General features: G+C 42.1%; 2 protein-coding genes and 2 long non-coding RNA genes across 5 annotated transcripts in view; all 4 read right to left on the bottom strand.

Moving 5' to 3' along the window:
* LOC136846032 (telomerase-binding protein EST1A-like) overlaps positions 1 to 18,283 on the bottom strand; it is a 72,173-nt gene extending 53,890 nt beyond the window's left edge. The window contains exon 1 of the mRNA XM_067116665.1: positions 18,150 to 18,283. Coding sequence (XP_066972766.1) covers positions 18,150 to 18,264 — 115 coding nt within the window. The 5' untranslated portion in view covers positions 18,265 to 18,283. The remainder of the gene's footprint in view (positions 1 to 18,149) is intronic.
* LOC136849792 (uncharacterized) lies at positions 2,699 to 3,326 on the bottom strand. The gene is made up of 2 exons (XR_010856430.1): positions 3,039 to 3,326; positions 2,699 to 2,817 (listed from the first exon to the last, which is right to left on the bottom strand). It is a non-coding gene; the product is annotated as an uncharacterized lncRNA (long non-coding RNA).
* Positions 9,204 to 10,143, bottom strand: LOC136849790 (uncharacterized). The gene is made up of 2 exons (XR_010856429.1): positions 9,542 to 10,143; positions 9,204 to 9,322 (listed from the first exon to the last, which is right to left on the bottom strand). It is a non-coding gene; the product is annotated as an uncharacterized lncRNA (long non-coding RNA).
* The window catches only part of LOC136846020 (telomerase-binding protein EST1A-like), a 207,098-nt gene continuing 205,515 nt past the window's right edge, over positions 18,150 to 19,732 (bottom strand). For both annotated transcript variants that reach the window (XM_067116646.1, XM_067116654.1), the window contains exon 12: positions 18,150 to 18,294. The gene's annotated coding sequence lies outside the window, so the exon portion shown is untranslated. The remainder of the gene's footprint in view (positions 18,295 to 19,732) is intronic.

Here is a 19,732-nt window from a genome sequence, read left to right as displayed (position 1 = left end):
CAACCGCCATGATAGGTCACGTCTGAGGGATAATTGCGAAAGTACCCTCTCTAATATTCCAGGGACGCGTACCCCTGATCCGCTGCATGATGGCTGCTTGGATGTAGAGTATGAAAAATAAACTCGCATCTTGTCTGATAGAAGCACTTTCATTGACCCTGATCTTGACCTTCGATATTTCCCAGTTCCATTTTTTTTTAAACGCTTGCTATAGGCGACATAATCTCCTTCAACCATCTATTCCTGACGCTAATCTCTAAAAATTCCCCACTTCCTTGTTTTTAAAGTAGAAGCACTTACAACAGGCAATCCGTGACCTTGATCTTGACCTCCGATATTTCTCGTATTTTTTTTTAAACTCTTGCTATAAGCACAGAATCTCCTTCAACCATCCATTCCTGACACTGACCTCCTAAGAATCCCACTTATGTTTTTAAACTAATACGACGAGCCACAGACTATCCTTGAAATATCTTGCTCTTTGAGACTTCTCAGACAGGGTACTCTTCAACCTCCAATTCTTGACCTTGACCTCTGATTCCTACTCTTTTATCCTTCATACCAATCCCATGGGTACCAGAATCTCCATCAAACAGCAATCCCTTTCCTGACCTTTAAGAATTCAAATCTTGACCTTGGACTCAGTGAATCCCTAACCTTTTATCCTTCATACCAATCCCAAGGCCAACAGAATCTCCATCAAACACCAGTCATTGACCTTGAACTCTGAGAATTCAAACCCTAACCTTGACCTTGACCTCTGTGAATTCCTACTCTTTTCTCCTTCATACCAATCCCATGGGTACCAGAACCTCCATCAAACACCAATCGCTGACCCTGAACTCTAAAGAATTCGAATCTTGACCTTGACCTTGACCTCTGTGAATCCCTACTCTTTTTTACTTTAAACTCATCCCAAGAGCAACAGAATCTCCATCAAACGCAAATCACTGACCTTGACCTCTGAGAATTCCCACTCTTTGATCCCTTAAACTAATCCTACAGGAAACAAGCTTATTCAACTACCAGTTCTTAACATAGACCACTTCAGAAATCTCACCTACTCAGGGTAATGCCTTTCGCTTTTCCTCCTTTCAACTCTTCCACAGAGAGATGAACCCTCTTCGGCAACCTCCTCATAATGACACTAATCATCTTAGAACTCCCACATTTGCCTTTGGGAGCTAAAAGACCAGTTCTCTGCGTTCTCCATTTGGGGAAGACTTGGGAAACAGTGCTAAACCACATTGCATCCGCTTATAAAATCAATTTAAAACCCAAGGCAAAAGATGAATAATAATAATAATAATAATAATAATAATAATAATAATAATAATAATAATAATAAACGTCATCATGACCGAGGGGTATAACAACCGAAATATGTCTTAACTAACGAAAAAGCAGGAATAAGAATAGGAGTAAGAAAAAAGGGGAGGAGGAGGAGGAGGAGGAGGAGGAGGAGGAGGAGGAGGAGGAGGAGGAGGAGGAGGAGGAGGAGGAGGAGGAGGAGGAGGAGACCAACGTGACGAAGGTGTCTTTCCAATTTTTTCCTGATTTTTTTTTCTCAGCCAAGACATCTGTCTTCGCGGTCTAAGCGTAACTTCATGAGCTACCATTACGAGTTACGGATGGGTGGTGTGATGCTTGCGGTCAAGAACTGGTTGGGGAATCAAATCGTCAAAGGCAAAAGAGAGAGAGAGAGAGAGAGAGAGAGAGAGAGAGAGAGAGAGAAGGGGGAAATAACTCAAGAATCCTATGTATCTAGCTTTGCTATAGGGTGTGGAAGAGAGACAGATATGAATTTCTTTAATGGAGAGAGAGAGAGAGGGCGAGAGAGAGAGAATAACCTCGAGCACAAGTTCTGCACACACACACACACACATAGAGAGAGAGAGAGAGAGAGAGAGAGAGAGAGAGAGAGAGAGAGAGAGAGAGAGAGCAGCCACTGTGAATATCAGAACGATCAGTGGTAACTAATCGTTAGGCAAATCAGGAGTTAGGGACCAAAAAAAAAAAAAAAAAAAAAAAATACCGGGTACTTAGTGAACAAAGGCAGATAAACGAAACCTAAAGTTACCTGGTTCTCTCTCTCTCTCTCTCTCTCTCTCTCTCTCTCTCTCTCTCTCTCTCTCATAAATATAGTATATATATATATATATATATATATATATATATATATATATATATATATATATATATATATATATATATATATATATATATATATATATATATATATATATATATATATATATATATATATATAATATAATATATATATATATATATATATATATATATATATATATATATATATATATATATATACATATATAATATAATATAATATATATATATATATATATATATATATATATATATATATATATACATTATATGTTTATATTTATACACATATATATGCAATATATATATACATATATATATACATACATATTTATCCATATACATTTACACACACACGCATAATATATATATATATTTTTACGTTTTTCCGTGGTTTTAGTTTGAAATATACTCTGTGAGACAGGTAGCAACAATTTAAGTTAATTTAGCCTTGTGATTCTGACTTCGTGGGTACGGGAAAACGTAAAAAAAAGAGGAAAACAAAGGAGAATTTCATATGAGCATAGGGCTCTGGTTACTGAGGGAAATATTACGTAAAACACGTGGGCACATTTAAAGTAGTGTATTTACATAAATGACATTAGTACGGGAAAGAGGAACTCAGTAGATTGAATGAAACTGGGGAATTCCAGCCACAGCCCGAGAAGCTTCCACGATAGGATCCCTCTGAAATGAGAGATATGCACATTATACGCCAGTAATGAAAATAGACAAAAGAATAATGAATTCGAAGCTGCACTGAGGGTGCCAAAGGAGTAATAAAGAATTAATACTGCCGATGCAAGAGGCGCACGGACATTAGACAAGGGAGATTTCTGGCTTTCTCTTTAAGAAAATATTACGAGACAAAAGCGTGACTGAAATGGGGCTCTTCCAGGGCACTTTACCTTAGCAGATTTTCCGAGGGCGCGTAGAAGACAGTCCGTGGATGACTTGCGATTTCCGAGGGCGAGTTTCTTCCACGTGGTGAGATGCAAGGGCTTCCGTAAAGGGGAAAGGCGATGGGGACTCCTCGAAACTCCAAGCAATGGCGTGTGGGCTCGAGGAATACGGTCGAAGGGCACGAGGAGAAGTATACTTTTGAAAGGGCCACGTGGTTAGGATGCAAGGGCATCGGTGGGGCCAGGTGTTGAGGACGTCTTCACAAGTTCACTCCATATCTTCCAGCCCGCGTGTGTCTGAGACCTCGTGGGCTTTTTTTTGCTTTATCCTCCTATGGGGCAGGGGCGTCCATCACAGATGCTTTGACTCATTGCACCTGCTGCCCGCAGGGGAGGTTTTGGCCTGTAGGAGAAACGCCCAAGCCAGATTACTTTTGCCTCGAAGGAAAGATCTTTATCAAAAATGGGAGCGCCTTTAATCTTTTAAACCCTTGGTTTTAAGTCGATAGACAGATGGTCTATCGATCGGCCGGCTGGCAGTAAATGAACAACCAACAACAACAAAGGAGGGGGAGGTAATTTGCTAGCGAATTCTTGCTAATCATAATACCTCCCCATACAAGATGATGTACATACCTCCTTCGGGTGTGTACATCGATATTCAAGAATGAGCGGCAAATGCTTTACGTTACTCTACATTCTGCCTTGCAATGAACTTTACTCCTAAGGGTTTTATGAAGCTGAGACATTACTTTTAATAACACATTGGGACAATTTTCGTTAACAGAACGCAAAGTGATTTAAACACTTGCAAAAGAATAATTACTTTAGATTTGGTTACCCACTGGTAACTTTATAATGTGACTCGAACAATTGTGAATTAATTAAGATTATAGGACCACGTATATGAGGCTATGGCCAACAAATGAAAAGAAATGGTTATTGTTCAAGAATTAAAATACACGGTTACTTAATTTTAGATAAAATGCATGCGGTTAGTACAATCTGCCTTGAAGAGGCTGTGTAAATGAAAAACAGCGTTTATTTTTGTAAATGACATCCCCTTTTACGCGATACTGTAATGACTATACATATTCGCATTGATAATTTATCTTCGTTTTAACGTACTTTGCTTAGCCGGCCCCACACGGATTTTGACAGCTGTATGCGGGCGAGAGTATTCGCGAGGTTTTAATTCGCTAACCTTAAACTACGCTAATTTTATGCGTCCACTGCCTACTCAATGTTATGACGGGGCGAGCAGACAAAAGATGTGGGGTAGGACAAACAGCGATCTTGGAAGGAATGGAAGGGGGAAAAGGGATAATAATAACAAAAGGAACATTACCAAGACGTTACGAATGAAACTTGACCGCATATGAAAGGCGGGACACGTCTCTCAGAGCTTACGAAAGGGGCATTTAAATCACAAGGGCAAGAGTTTATGACTCGCGATTCATTAAAATAAAGATAACTAAATGACTAAAAGAAAGTAAATGATATTGGCAGAAGAGCTAAGGGAAAAAGAGTGAGGGTTTTATTGTGTTAGGCGGGAATTTATCGTCCTACGCCTATAAATTACGGCCCGGACTATCACTTCAGTCCCAGGGCGAGGAAAGTGCACCCGAAGGGCGCGACTCCTTCAGGAGGGGCTGACACGCACGCCCGGTGCCAAGGTATGGGCGCAAGGGCGTCCCACCTCTCACTCTGTTATTCTTAATGATTTATACATTGTGTGGGGAATGGTATCCCGTATTTAATTGCCTCTTGTGGTGATAATTTAAGGGAAGATTAATAGAAGGTGATAAGAGATAGAAGTTCCTGAGGAACGGAGGAAGATAGAGGAGGGCCTGACATCCCCTTCTGGATTAGGGGTGCCAAGACCTTCGAAAAATGAAATGGTGGCACAGGTGCCATGGGGAGCTCTAGAGCTCTTTGTAAATTACCTGGAATGTCCCACGCCCGTGGTAATTTCGCCTCGAGTCTTTCTTAATGGGACAGTCGTCCTCGGCCGGGGAAGCGGAGGGCCCGCGACCGGAGGGCGGCACGGAGTACCACCTGGGCCTGCTGATGCGACAGCTGACGCAGGAGTGTTCCGTGCGGGTTCTACCATGATCCGTCGCGGCTCTTGTAGTTCATCGGCCAAGTGAGATATGGCAGAATCCTGACTTGCAATTGCGTCGGCGACGGGCTGAGGCAGAGAGGAGGCGGTCGGGGGGGAGGCGTGAGCGGCTCGCAGGTAACGTTGACCAGCTCAGGCACGGGTTGCGAGGCCGCACCTGCAGGTGAGCTTCCGCGGTGGTCGGGAGGAACCGTCTCTCTGACCGACGCTGGTAGCGGTGCCAGGCCGGGGGAAGAGAGGGGGTCCTGAGTTGGATCCCGTGAATGGAGATCGGCGTAGCGCTCTGGCGTTGGCACTAGGGCAGAGTCAGGCGCTATCAGAGGTTTCTTGGGCTCGTCGGTCAGGACGGACGAAGCTTGGCCCTGCTCGGGGCATGCAAGTGGCACCGGCAGGAATTTGGCATCTCCTGAGGGGAGATTTGATTGGGGCCCTGGCACTGGCACTGAGGCAGGGCCGGGCACTGGAATGGGATCGGGAACCGATCGAGGGGGCCACTGTACATTGTACTCAGGTGGCACTGGTGGGGACTGCACGTCCTTCTGGTACCCAGGGGGCGCCAGTCTTGGCTGAGGGAGAAGCGGGGGAGGATTACTCGCGCCCGCGGAATGATTCGGGGAATGTGGACCCCTAGATTGTCGTGATTTCGGCAGGGACTGGAAGTCCTGTCCCAGGATGACGTCATAGCCTCCGGGGAGATGGCTTGCTACTGCAAGATTGCACATTTTGGATTGGTGAGGTCGTGAGACTCTCAATTGGACCGTAGGGAGTATCATCTTAAATTGATTTATTCCCTCGATCGTGACGAGTTTTCGTCTATTGACGATAGCTCCGTAGGGAACTCTGTCCCTCCGGATGAGGGAGATTTGTGCGCCCGAGTCCTCGAAAGCAGTGACTCGGCGCGCGGGCTCGCTACCTCGTGGAGGGGCCACGTATACAGGCCCTTCGGCGGGAGGGCCTAATGACTTGGGATCTGTGACGGCCAAGGCGACGGTGGGAGTAGTTGATTTGTTATTGCGTGGGCATTTTGCCCATGCGGGAGAATGGCCATAAACCTTGCACGCCGTGCAAAAGGTCTGGCTAAAGTCTTTCCGCGCTGCCCCTGTGGAGGGCGCAGGCGAGTTATTTGTCGGTTTTCCGGGAGAGAGAGGAGCCGGTTTCTTGTTCCGGCACTGTTCGGAGGAATGCCCCGTTTTCTTGCAATAATGGCAAGTTAGGGGCTTGCCCGAGTTCCCATTTTTGTGGGAATTTGAACCTCCGAGAAGGGACGGGGGACTTATCTTCCGCCCCATGGATCCCTCTTGAGGGTGGTGAGTTTCCCACATGTCTGCTATTCGGCAACACTCGGTGAGTGTTGCTGGGGCTTTTTCCACTATGTGAGTGGCGAGGGCAGGAGGGGCGAGCGCAGGAAATGCTCGAATTTAAACCGCTCGAGTACCTCGGCGGTGTTAGTGGCTCCTTCCGAATCGAGCCATTTTGTCAACGCCCGCTCGAATGGTACGCCCAATCGACCAAGTCTGGCCTGCTTCTCTGGGCTGCTCTCTCCAACGTCTCCTCCACCGCGGGGGGTAATCTCGCACGCCAGTAACTGCTTGGCGACGGCTTCCCAGTTTCCCCGATCGTCTGCGGGAAGGGCGTGGTAGGCAACGAGGGCCTTTCCGCCCAGGAATTTAGTGAGAACAAGGGAGAGTTCCGCGGGGAGAGATCGCAGCACTCCAGGACTCGTTCGCCCTTTCAAGCCATACTGGGTTCGGACTCGGTCCATTTTGGCATGAACAGTGAGCTTGGCTGAGGGCACTCATCCCCGCGGCAGGGGCGGGGGTGGCGGGCTGTCGTTCTAGCATCTGGAGCTCGTGGGCGCTGTCGCTCTCGATCTTCCCATTCTCGTTCCTCCCTTTTCTCTTGGGCGATTCTGTCTCTCTCTCTCTCCTCACGTTCTCTTTCCTTCTCCTGCTCTTGAGCGATTCGTTCTCTCTCTCTCTCCTCACGTTCTCTTTCCTTCTCCTGCTCTTGAGCGATTCGTTTCTCTCTCTCTCGTTGTTCTTGGGCAATTCGTTTGTTTCCCTCTCTCTCTCGGCACGTTCTTTATCCTTCTCCTGCTCTTGGGCAACTCTGTTCTTTCTTCTCTCTCTCCGCCTTGGCATCGTCCACTGTTCTTGAACCCATGCTCTCAGATCTTGCCCCGATAGTCCCATGTCCTTCCCAGCGGACATGTAGAATTTGAAATCCTCGTTTTGTTGGGCTCTGTATTAGCCATCTTGGAATAATGGGTATAGGATATGTCTGAAAAGACTTAACTGCAGGAATCTGAAACACTCAATTGTTCAGACTGCAGGAGAATGGATCTGTCCGAATAAGACAGTTGATTAGTAAGTCTGGGGAGACCTTTTGTTAAAATTGGATGTGTCTTGAAAGACGTGGTTGTTCTTGGCGAACGAATTCTAATATCGTCTCGGAAGACGAGTTGGATTTTGTCACGCTCGGACTTGGCCGGCTGTAGCGTGAAGTTAAGGAGTTGTTCTAACGAACTAGAATGATCAGTCCCGTAAGGGCTTAGATGTGTGTGAACTACACTATATAATGTCTCAAAAGGACTTAATTTTGGGTTCCGCGAGGAATGAGAAATTCGCCACGTGCGACGTAGAATTTTTGTATGAGTCTCTGAGGACTGGAATTTGGAGAAATTTCGCCACGCGGCGACGAGAATTTTAGGAGTCTCTGAGGACTGGAGTTTGGAGAAATTCTTGCCACGTACGACGTAGAATTTTAGGAGTCTCTGAGGACTGGAATTTGGAGTAATTCTCGCCACGTGCGACGTAGAATTTTAGGAGTCTCTAAGGACTGGAATTTGGAGAAATTCTCGCCACGTGCGACGTAGAATTTTAGGAGTCTCTGAGGACTGGAATTTGGAGAAATTCTCGCCACGCGCGACGTAGAATTTTAGGAGTCCCTAAGGACTGGAATTTGGGAAATTCTCGCCACGCACGACGTGAGAATTTTAGGAGTCACTTAGGACTTGAATTACGATTCGTCCCTTAGGACTTAGAAATTACTAACGGGAAACCCAAAGAAAAAATGTTTGCTGGGAAATGAATGGGGAGAAAAAAAATGCTACACACACGCGGGCATGGGCGGGGTGGGGGTGCAGGTCGTTTGGCCAACACCGGAGGTATTTTTAGATTCTGGGTGAATGAACCCGTATATTTATATACCGTCTGGGATTCCGGGGAATTTTCCAGTCGTCCGAGAGGATAACAATACAATGGCCTAGTAATTTTCCCTATAAGCGGAGTTTAAATTTCGCTTTCCTAACACCTAACTCGAATCCTAACTACACTGAGAGAATTTTCAGCAATGCAAGCTGACTTCGTCGTGTCCCACGTGGGAATTTATTCGCGCCTAAATAACAGTTCGCTAATTCGAAATGCGAGGTAAAAGTTATCACAGAGGAATTTCTTTCGCACTATTCCTCGAAGCAAGGATATGGCAAAGATTTTAACACAGGAATTTTCGCACTATTCCTCGAAGCAAAGGATGGTTAGCACTGGTTATTTCCTAACTACCTATCCTGAAAGGCATGCATTAACGAATCTAATACGGCGGTTCTTTTCTCTCAGTGAATACATGCGTCCCTATTTCTAATTCCTAGGAACAGTCACGATTGTAAAAAGGTTTTGCTAAGATTAACATATTACTTACGTGGAATTTTCTGGATCTGTGTGCTGGTTTTACACATAAGGTTCGTAATTGTCTCGTACCCAGCTTAGCTTTGCTAATAGCTGATCTGGCAAGTTGCAAATGCAATAAAGCAACACTAGGGGAACTGCAACTGCAAAACGAGATCTATGGCCAGGTCGCCATTTTTACGTTTTTCCGTGGTTTTAGTTTGAAATATACTCTGTGAGACAGGTAGCAACAATTTAAGTTAATTTAGCCTTGTGATTCTGACTTCGTGGGTACGGGAAAACGTAAAAAAAGAGGAAAACAAAGGAGAATTTCATATGAGCATAGGGCTCTGGTTACTGAGGGAAATATTACGTAAAACACGTGGGCACATTTAAAGTAGTGTATTTACATAAATGACATTAGTACGGGAAAGAGGAACTCAGTAGATTGAATGAAACTGGGGAATTCCAGCCACAGCCCGAGAAGCTTCCACGATAGGATCCCTCTGAAATGAGAGATATGCACATTATACGCCAGTAATGAAAATAGACAAAAGAATAATGAATTGAAGCTGCACTGAGGGTGCCAAAGGAGTAATAAAGAATTAATACTGCCGATGCAAGAGGCGCACGGACATTAGACAAGGAGATTTCTGGCTTTCTCTTTAAGAAAATATTACGAGACAAAAGCGTGACTGAAATGGGGCTCTTCCAGGGCACTTTACCTTAGCAGATTTTCCGAGGGCGCGTAGAAGACAGTCCGTGGATGACTTGCGATTTCCGAGGGCGCAGTTTCTTCCACGTGGTGAGATGCAAGGGCTTCCGTAAAGGGGAAAGGCGATGGGGACTCCTCGAAACTCCAAGCAATGGCGTGTGGGCTCGAGGAATACGGTCGAAGGGCACGAGGAGAAGTATACTTTGGAAAGGGCCACGTGGTTAGGATGCAAGGGCATCGATGGGGCCAGGTGTTGAGGACGTCTTCACAAGTTCACTCCATATCTTCCAGCCCGCGTGTGTCTGAGACCTCGTGGGCTTTTTTCCTTTTATCCCCTCCTATGGGGCAGGGGGGCGTCCATCACAGATGCTTTGACTCATTGCACCTGCTGCCCGCAGGGGAGGTTTTGGCCTGTAGGAGAAACGCCCAAGCCAGATTACTTTTGCCTCGAAGGAAAGATCTTTATCAAAAATGGGAGCGCCTTTAATCTTTTAACCCTTGGTTTTAAGTCGATAGACAGATGGTCTATCGATCGGCCGGCTGGCAGTAAATGAACAACCAACAACAACAAAGGAGGGGGGGGAGGTAATTTGCTAGCGAATTCTTGCTAATCATAATAATATATATATATATATATATATATATATATATATATATATATATATATATATATATATACATACATACATACATACATACATACATACACACACACACACACACACACACACACACACACACACTCCCATTCCAATCAAGATAAAAATACCCAAATGCTCAGACGGCCGTTTCTCCGTCACGATCTGGAAGTACAAACGTCACATATCAAGCTCACTCCCTGTCAACGGCCAACACCAACTCTCCACCCCCGGCCCCGCCGCCCTACCCTCCGGCCTGAAAATACAATGTAACCGAGACAAGAGCCAGACACGTGGGAACTATTCGATCGCTGACAACGAACTGAAATTCCTCTTTTATTTTTATTATTATTTATTATTATTAAGTCTACCGCGATGAGTTTACAGTAATCTTATCGGTCCAGTGTCCACATGGATGAGGAGCGTTCAGTACAGTGTTAACTAACGGTATATAAAATGTATTCCGACATTACAACAAACCTTAGTCGTCTGGTGCAAGTGTCAATCGGTCATAACGAGAACTGAAAGTGATTAATATTTTTTTTTACAATCAAGAGATTAATATTTTTTTTACAATCAAAAGATTAACTTTGTTTATTTCTGTTACAATCAAGAGATTTGTATTGTTTTAACAATAATAAGCATAGTTGTTAAAACAATAATTCTTCTATGCTTTTCAGATTCATTTTCAAGACAAGCATGGCATTCATTTCTTCAGTAACGGTGTTTACGCCATATCCTTTTAACTGCAAAATCATCAAGCCTTCCTAAAACCAATCATTATTAATTTCGAGTTCCGAAATGTTCCCTTGACGCGTTTTTTTAAACCGATTTATTCATATGCTCAACCACTAAGCAGCTCCGATGCCTTTACAAATCGGTTTCTCAGCAGAATCAAAAGCTACTGTAACATGGCTTTCCGAGCAACGCCAAAGCCTTTGTACTAGACGTTTGGGAGGGTGTAAAATGATTCTCTCGGTTTCAATCAAGTCCTTTTAGCATGGCTTCCTGGGCTATGTAAAATTGTTTATATTACACCATTAGTTTCTGAGCTACAACCAAACCTTTGTACCATGGCTTTCAGACCTACTTCAGAACCTTTATGCTATTGTTTTCTGGGTTACAGCAAAATCTTTGTACCATGGCTTTCACACCTACTTCAGAACCTTTATCTATTGCTTTCTGGGCTACAGCAAAACATTGGTACCATTTCATTCACAGCCACTTCAGAACCTTTATGCTATTGCTTTCTGGGCTACAGCAAAACATTGGTACCATGGCTTTCAGACCTACTTCAGAACCTTTATGCTATTGCTTTCTGGGCTACAGCAAAACCTTGGTACCATGGCTTTCAGAGCTACTTCAGAACCTTTATGCTATTGTTTTCTGAGCTACAGCAAAACCTTGGTACCATGGCTTTCAGAGCTACTTCAGAACCTTTATGCTATTGCTCTCTGGGCTACAGCAAAACATTGGTACCATGGCTTTCAGACCTACTTCAGAACCTTTATGCTACTGCTTTCTGAGCTACAGCAAAACATTGGTACCATGGCTTTCAGACCTACTTCAGAACCTTTATGCTATTGCTTTCTGAGCTGCAGCAAAACCTTGGTACCATGGCTTTCAGAGCTACTTCAGAACCTTTATGCTATTGCTTTCTGAGCTGCAGCAAAACCTTGGTACCATGGCTTTCAGAGCTACTTCAGAACCTTTAAGCTATTGCTTTCTGAGCTACAGCAAAACCTTGGTACCATGGCTTTCAGAGCTACTTCAGAACCTTTAAGCTATTGCTTTCTGAGCTGCAGCAAAACCTTGGTACCATGGCTTTCAGACCTACTTCAGAACTTTTATGCTATTGCTTTCTGAGCTGCAGCAAAACCTTGGTACCATGGCTTTCAGAGCTACTTCAGAACCTTTAAGCTATTGCTTTCTGAGCTACAGCAAAACCTTGGTACCATGGCTTTCAGAGCTACTTCAGAACCTTTATGCTATTGCTTTCTGGGCTACAGCAAAACCTTTGTAACATGGCTTTCAGACCTACTTCAGCACCTTTATACTATTGCTTTCTGGGCTACAACAAAACCTTTGTACCATGGCTTTCAGACCTACTTCAGAACCTTTATGCTATTGCTTTCTGGGCTACAGCAAAACCTTTGTACCAAGGCTTCTTGAGATACGTCAGCCTTAAAACGTTGGCTTCCTGAGCTGCGTCAAAATCTCTGTACCATGGAATTTCAAGTCTTCAATTCGATTTCCTTGCTTCTCAGTTCCAGAAGTCCCTTATTCCTCACACCGCTGGACTGTGGGACAGCCTCCCAGAGGATGTTGTGCAATTAGAACGTCATTAGTTCAAGCGAAGATGCAATGCATTACTACCCTAATACTCTTCGCCTTGCATTTTAATACATTTTTATATATTTATTAATTTGTTAATTTATTTCTCATTTTTAATAAGTGAGAACTCTTCTTTCTGTATTTCGCTTTACCCCCTCTTAATTCATCTTAATGAACACCATATTCTTTGGAAGCTTGAATTCCATGTCAACGGTCCCTGTAGGCTTATTCCATATGAAGAGGGTTCATCTTCTGAATAATAATAATAATAATAATAATAATAATAATAATAATAATAATAATAATAATAATAATAATAATAATAATAATAATAATAATAGTCAAGTGTTAGCTCAAAAACACTTTCCTTTCTCTATTACTTCAAGCATATAAGTAATTTAATTCCTTACACATCCTTTGATGCGATCAAGGATTCGATTGACTGATTAATTTTAGCAGCAAATCAATTGTTAACTTATTTTTTTTAACTATATATATTTATTCAGTTCATTCTTCAAGACAAGAACATTTATGGATGCTTGCTACATATTCACGGCCTTTTACCTTTGATGGTGATAATATATTCAAAAACACACAAAAAATAACTAGAATATTAATAATCATAATATACACATTCATCAACATTCCCTTCACTAGCATGCACAGCTTCGTGCATCACCCTCAGCACGCCACAGGATTTCATCTATCAGTCTCGCCTCGTGGCTGCTCCAGACCCTTTTGTCTTCCAAATTCGTCTCGTCTTCTCCCCTCGCCTCCTCCAGAAGTCCTCCTGAAGAGGCAAGAGGAGGTGGTACCGCACCCATCAATCATTTTTATTACTCAATCGTCCTCTTTGCTACAGATTGAAATGGAATGCGGATTTCCTTGTCTCACTGCATTCAGAACCCATTACAGAAGAGGAGACATTTCTCTCTCTCTCTCTCTCTCTCTCTCTCTCTCTCTCTCTCTCTCTCTCTCTCTCTCAAAACATAAAGTAAGAAATCTTATATTAATGCATCATGAACATGTATGTATGTATATGTATGTGTGTATATACTGTGTATATACATATATATATATATATATATATATATATATATATATATATATATATATATATATATATATATATATATATAATATATATATATATATATATTTAAAAATGTCTATATTATTTATAAACATGTAAGCATGCATATACATAGTTATATATATAATATATTTATATATTGTATTATATATATGCAGACTTTCATCCTATAATAAGTTACCTCTGCAACAGAAATAAACCACCACAACCCCTACAATCTTAGGAACGGTCACACGTACAAATAAATTTATCACAAGTGTTGTATATGCTTATCACCGTAAACCAGTGTCACGAAAACAAAGGTCACTGCGAGGCAGATGGGCAAGAAAGCCGGGTCAATGTGACACTCCGATCCCGTTACGTTTCTTCCTTGAGAAAAAAAAAAGCCACCAATCACGTGAGATGACCCGACGACTATCGAATGGCCCTATAAACAACTCTCGTTAGTCAGCGCGAGCACCTGTTAACGACCTCTTAATTGCCTTTCCCAAACCATATAACAGCCCTTAATGTGTCTCTTTAATTACAGGAGACCCGAAGTGTAATCACCTATGTGCGGGGGACGGGGTCAATAAATGATATGCAACTGGTCCTCTTGACAATGGGGGCCCGGGCATCTTTGCCTCCGTGGCATGGATTGTTTTGTGAGCGAGGTCTGGCTCGGAGATGGGGGTAGAGGCGTGCCCGGCTTCTTCTTCTTCTACTACTACTACTACTACTACTACTACAGTAATAATAATAATAATAATAATAATAATAATAATAATATATTACATTCATATCTACTTCCCTAATAGCAGACCATTACCTAATTATTATTATTATAAATATTATTATTATTATTATTATTATTATTATTATTATTATAGCAGTAGTTTAAGTAGTAGTAGCAGTAATCTACATATAACCAGTATACTATATGTATTATACTATATGTATTTCGCAAAATAAATTAAACACACACATATATATATACACACAGTATACAATATATAGAGAGAGTATGTGTGTGTATTTCTCATAAAACAGTATTTACATGTCACTATTATTTTCATCACTATTATTCTTAACATTACTAGAAGGGATGGTACCCACAGCTTCTCCAAAACTGAGCCATAAAACCCAACTGCCAGAAAGATGAATAGTCGAACTCTCAAAATATTATTGTGATCACCAAGAAATCCCCACAATACCTCATACGGGAGAGCGGTACTAATAAGGACTTTTACGAGGAGCAGCATCGTCTCGGGAACCTGTATCGGCAGACAACAACGCCAAAAGCAAACATAACCTGACCGTGTCAAATAGTTATCTATTTATTTGGTATGACTAACTAGCGTTACATGTATTATGGATGTGTTCGATTGTCAAGTTCACTTACAGATGAATTTATAACTGAATTTAGTATAAAGTGAAAGGAGGGATTCAGCAGAAATGACAGGTGTATTTAGCATGCAGGTGTATAATGCATACAAGGATCAGCGCACTTTGTATAAAGTGACGCAGGTGTAGAAAAAGTGACAGGTGTTTTTAGCACAGAGAGAAGTCTATAATGCATATAAAGAACCATTGCACTTTATATAAAGTGATGCAGGTGTATTTAACGTAAAGGGACAGGTACACAAGTGACGCAGGTGTATTTAATATAAAGGAACAGGTACACAAATGCAATTAGTAATAAGTTACCACAGGTGCATTTAGCAATAACTAAAAGATAATTAAAGTAAAATTACAGGTGCATTTACACCGCAACCTCAACAAGACCTGCCTCCATTTTCAAGTCCTCCTCAAAATCAGACCATAAACGTGAACCTCATTAGTTTCGATGCCTTAATTAAACGAAGGTTGAGGGATTTTTTTTTAATGGACGTGTAGTGTAAAAGATGTTCTGAAGGGGTTGCAATGAAAGGGGGTTTTCTAAGGGTTGCAAGGGACAGGGTCTTCCCAAGGGGGTGCAGGGGGAGAGGGTCTTCTAAGGGTGGCAGGGAAGGGGTGTTCCCAAGAGGGTACAATAAAATGTCCTGTTAGCTGCAAAAGAGGAACCTGAACTTTCCCCCCAACGCATGCATGTCCTGCGTGACAAACGGAGGAGGAGGAGGAGGAGGTGGTATTGGAAGAAGAGATGGAGGAGGAGGGGGAGTAGACCAGATACACTCGTTCAGCCATTTTATGGTCACAATATAATTCTCTTCTCTCTCTCTCTCTCTCTCTCTCTCTCTCTTGTTCCAAGCTTCACTGCTTACTATGAAAACGTCTGTCGCTGAACATCTTCCCAGCTGGAATAATACATGTATAGTATCGGATTTTACATCTAAATATTTATAATGTTACTTCCCTACTCCCCATCACCCACATCTTGTTAGGTAGCTCAGGCTGGATGGGAGAGAAGACAGTTTTCCTCTGGAAGAAAAGAACAGAATAGCGAGTTTTCTTCTGGAAAAAAAGGACGGAATAGGCAGTTTTCTTCTGGGAAAAAATGGACGGAATAGGCAGTTTTCTTCTGGAAAAAGGACAGAACTGACAGTTTTCTTCTGGTAAAAACGACGGAATAGGCAGTTTTCTTCTGGGAAAAAAAGGACGGAATAGGCAGTGTTCTTCTGGAAAAAAGGACAGAATAGGCAGTTTTCTTCTGGAAAAAAAAGGACGGAATAGGCAGTTTTCTTCTGGGGAAAAAAAGGACGGAATTGGCAGTTTTCTTCTGAAAAAAAGGACAGAAGTGATAGTTTTCCCTTGCACAAAAGTCAAAAAGAATCAAATGCTAAGCCTCACTAACAGACATCAGAATCATCTGGTTGCTGCCCATCAAAGTAGTGCCCAGACCCTCTCGTTTCGATGGACGAACAAAACTAGCTTCCCAGAAGGACAAAAAAACATACACATACAAGAATAGAAAATTAACTTCCTGAAACAAGGTACCAACAGATCTTGATAAAACTTATAGGAAAAATCACAACAAAGAAACAAAGAAACAGGTGGCACACGGCAGCAACAAGATGCAGACAGAGAGAGAGAGAGAGAGAGAGAGAGAGAGAGAGAGAGAGAGAGAGAGACCCGGAGGGCATGAGCGAAATGAATATTTTTGCAACGAGATGCAACGACCCGACCGACACTGTCCGGGGTTTTGGAAAGAAAGGAGCCAGACAAGGAAGAGGACGAAGAGACGGGGAGGGAGGGGAAAGAAAGGGAGGGGGAGGGAGGCGATAGACGTCGGGTGGGGGAAGGGGGGAGGAGGGCGCAACAAGGGATGCCCAGCGTGCCCCATGACTCACAACCGAAACGATGCTTTGCCCGGGATGCCCGCTAATCTCCGGTACCCCTCTGCCACCACCCACACCACGCCCGCGGTCAGCCAACGCCCCCGAGTATTACTACACTACTACTACTACTGCTTACGTATTCAGTCCTGTTCTGCTCTCGGTATCCCACCCCCTCCCACTCACACCTACACCCCAACCCCGGTTCCTGATACCCCACCACACCTATACCCTCGTTATTCCTGGTCCTCTCTCACGCCCGAATCCCCCCTACATCCCACCGTGACCCCCCCAGTTACAACTGACCCTGGGGCCCCATTACCCCTATGACTCCAGCTACACTCATTACCACCCCCCACCCCAAAGGGGAAACATCTGTGCGATTTATTTGCTGTTTATTCGTCTTGTGAGCGTTATGGTAATTCGGATATTGGTAAACAACACCGTCTGAGGCTGTACCAACTCGTACCACGCGGAAATACCTCGAAACAAAAGGCTCCAGTACAGTACCAAAGTATTAATTCGCAAATCTTCGCTTCTCTCGAGACAAACATCTCGGGGAACGAAAAAATGAAAAGATGAAAAAGGACCATAAGGAGAATCTTGGTGAAAAGTCTGAGGAAAATTCTTTCAAGGCTCATCGTCGAAGACAAAGGATATACCCAGGGCGGGGAGATGCAGAGTAAGCAAAACGCCAGGGAGTTATGACGCGTGGAATAACATTAAAACATGTTGGGACCCAAAAGAAAATTATGAAAGATAGCCATAAGATTTTTAAAAAGAAAAGAAAATATGAGGGAAATAAATTAGGGTTCTCCTCAAGGCTATACCCAAACGCTTCCAACAGCTTTGTGGTAACAGAATGTGGCTGAAAATAAAATAAAATTTCTATTTATCTAAAAAAGTGCGAAAAAGGTGAAGACGTTTATTGCTACGAATTTTTTTTCTAACAACCGCTGAATTCTATTCTTTTATCAGTCCTTGGGAACAAACAGCAATCGTTTATCTATATACCCAAAATGCCTGAAAATCAATTGCATAAAGTAATCTTGAAAATGATCTGCAGCCAAATCGCAAAATACCGAAAGATACTCTCACGAAATATTCAGTACCTGTTAATCAACAATGTTCAAAAGACAAGAGTCAATGCACGGTTCTAAGAACAGCTCGAAAATCAGCCAGGACTTACCGTACATTATTTGACGTTTTTATACCCAAATGTGGACATTAACCCAAGACGCCAAAGAACTGCCTACGTGATAAGTGAAATCATCAACATACTTTTCTGTCAATACTCACCGACGAGGGGTACCATAAGGGTGTATGGAGAGCTCTTGGCCAGGGCCTGAACCACCTCCAGGTGCTCGATGAAGCAGTTTGTGTCAGGTACAAGGTAACGCGGCCGGACCTCCATTTCCAGCGTGACGGAGCCTTCCAGTTTGCTCTGGTAATGGAAACCGCAAGGAATAGAAACTCAGAGGAAATTTGCGAGTTTAAACTTAAGCTATTTTCTGAGAAGTATCTCACTTAACAATTGATGGCTCTTATGAGTTTTGACATTTTCAGAGGTGGAAAATGTGAATTACTACCTGAAAATAAAACAGTTAAGGGTTGTTGGAATTGGGTGCAGTAAACATTATTTCAGAAAAATGCATTTTCAAAAAAGGAAAAGTGAACGAGGGCTTGTTGAAATTATGCTACTTACAGCAAAAAAGACCAATGGTTAACTAAGGGCTGAAACAATTCAGTCATTTAAACAAAAAGTTGCTTGAATTATCTAATTTTTAGAAAGAAAAATAAGTGTTAACTGATTTATTTCATTATCTATTTTCTGAAAAGACATGAAAAGTAAGTTAACTGTTTTATTCTATTTAATAACTATTTTCAAAAAAGGACAATAAAAGAAGGTCAGGTGCTATACGAATCAAGTAATATTCACGTAAATCCAATTGCACTACTAAATGTCTCGATTAAACCATTTTCAGCAAGAAATTTTTAAAAACCTTGGTTATCTTAAATATTAATCAACAGTCAGAATAAATATATTAACACCATATGAGCTGCATTTACGTAATTCTAATAAAAATACCTTTCATTAGAAAATAAATATAGAGAGTTTAAGAGTAATATATACAACATGCAGAAAAATATATATACTGTAAATGCATGGGCTGTGTAAATAACACAGCTTTAAATAAAAATAGGAAAAATACTGGGGTACTGTGGGAATAAAGTATTCTCCAGAAAATTCGCAAGTAAATGTAGACTTGTAGAGAATGTGAAGCCTTGAAAAATAGGAGAGCAACTGAAGGATTGCATGAATAATAGTGGGTTTTGGGATTTGCATTATATTAAATAAAAAAATATTGAACGGTGTAACGATTAAGTTATAATCAGACAGAGAAACTGACAAGTGTATTCACTAGTTTTAATTATTATTTACTATTTGCAACAAAGAAAATTACTAGTTTCAATTATTATTTACGATTTGCAACAAAGACAATTACTAATTCAGAAAGGTTGTTGAGCAATAGGCCACTCTCACAAACACAAAATAAATGCAAATCGTGGAGTAATGAAACATTTTCAGGTAAATACTGCATAAATGAAGGGTCTTTAAGGATAAATACATTTCACAGAAAATTAAACACATGATCATGCAGCATACCGCTCAAGACCCACCCAATTCAAACACTTTCAAACTATCTCGTCCACTATCACCTTCTCGGCCCCTCACAGGAAAACACATTAAGAAATAAAAACGCCAACCAGAGACGGTGTTCTGCTGATGGAACACACTGCCATATGCTAATAGAATCCGCCCAGGACGTCCAGTTTCAAAGGTGTTCAATGCTTAAAAGCAGAAAATCGATCAAGAAAAG

The sequence above is a fragment of the Macrobrachium rosenbergii genome, chromosome 2 (genome assembly GCF_040412425.1).
Source record: "Macrobrachium rosenbergii isolate ZJJX-2024 chromosome 2, ASM4041242v1, whole genome shotgun sequence".
NCBI classification, from domain to species: domain Eukaryota; kingdom Metazoa; phylum Arthropoda; class Malacostraca; order Decapoda; family Palaemonidae; genus Macrobrachium; species Macrobrachium rosenbergii.
Note: the sequence above shows the minus strand (reverse complement) of the source record. Positions and strands in the feature narration are given on the sequence as shown.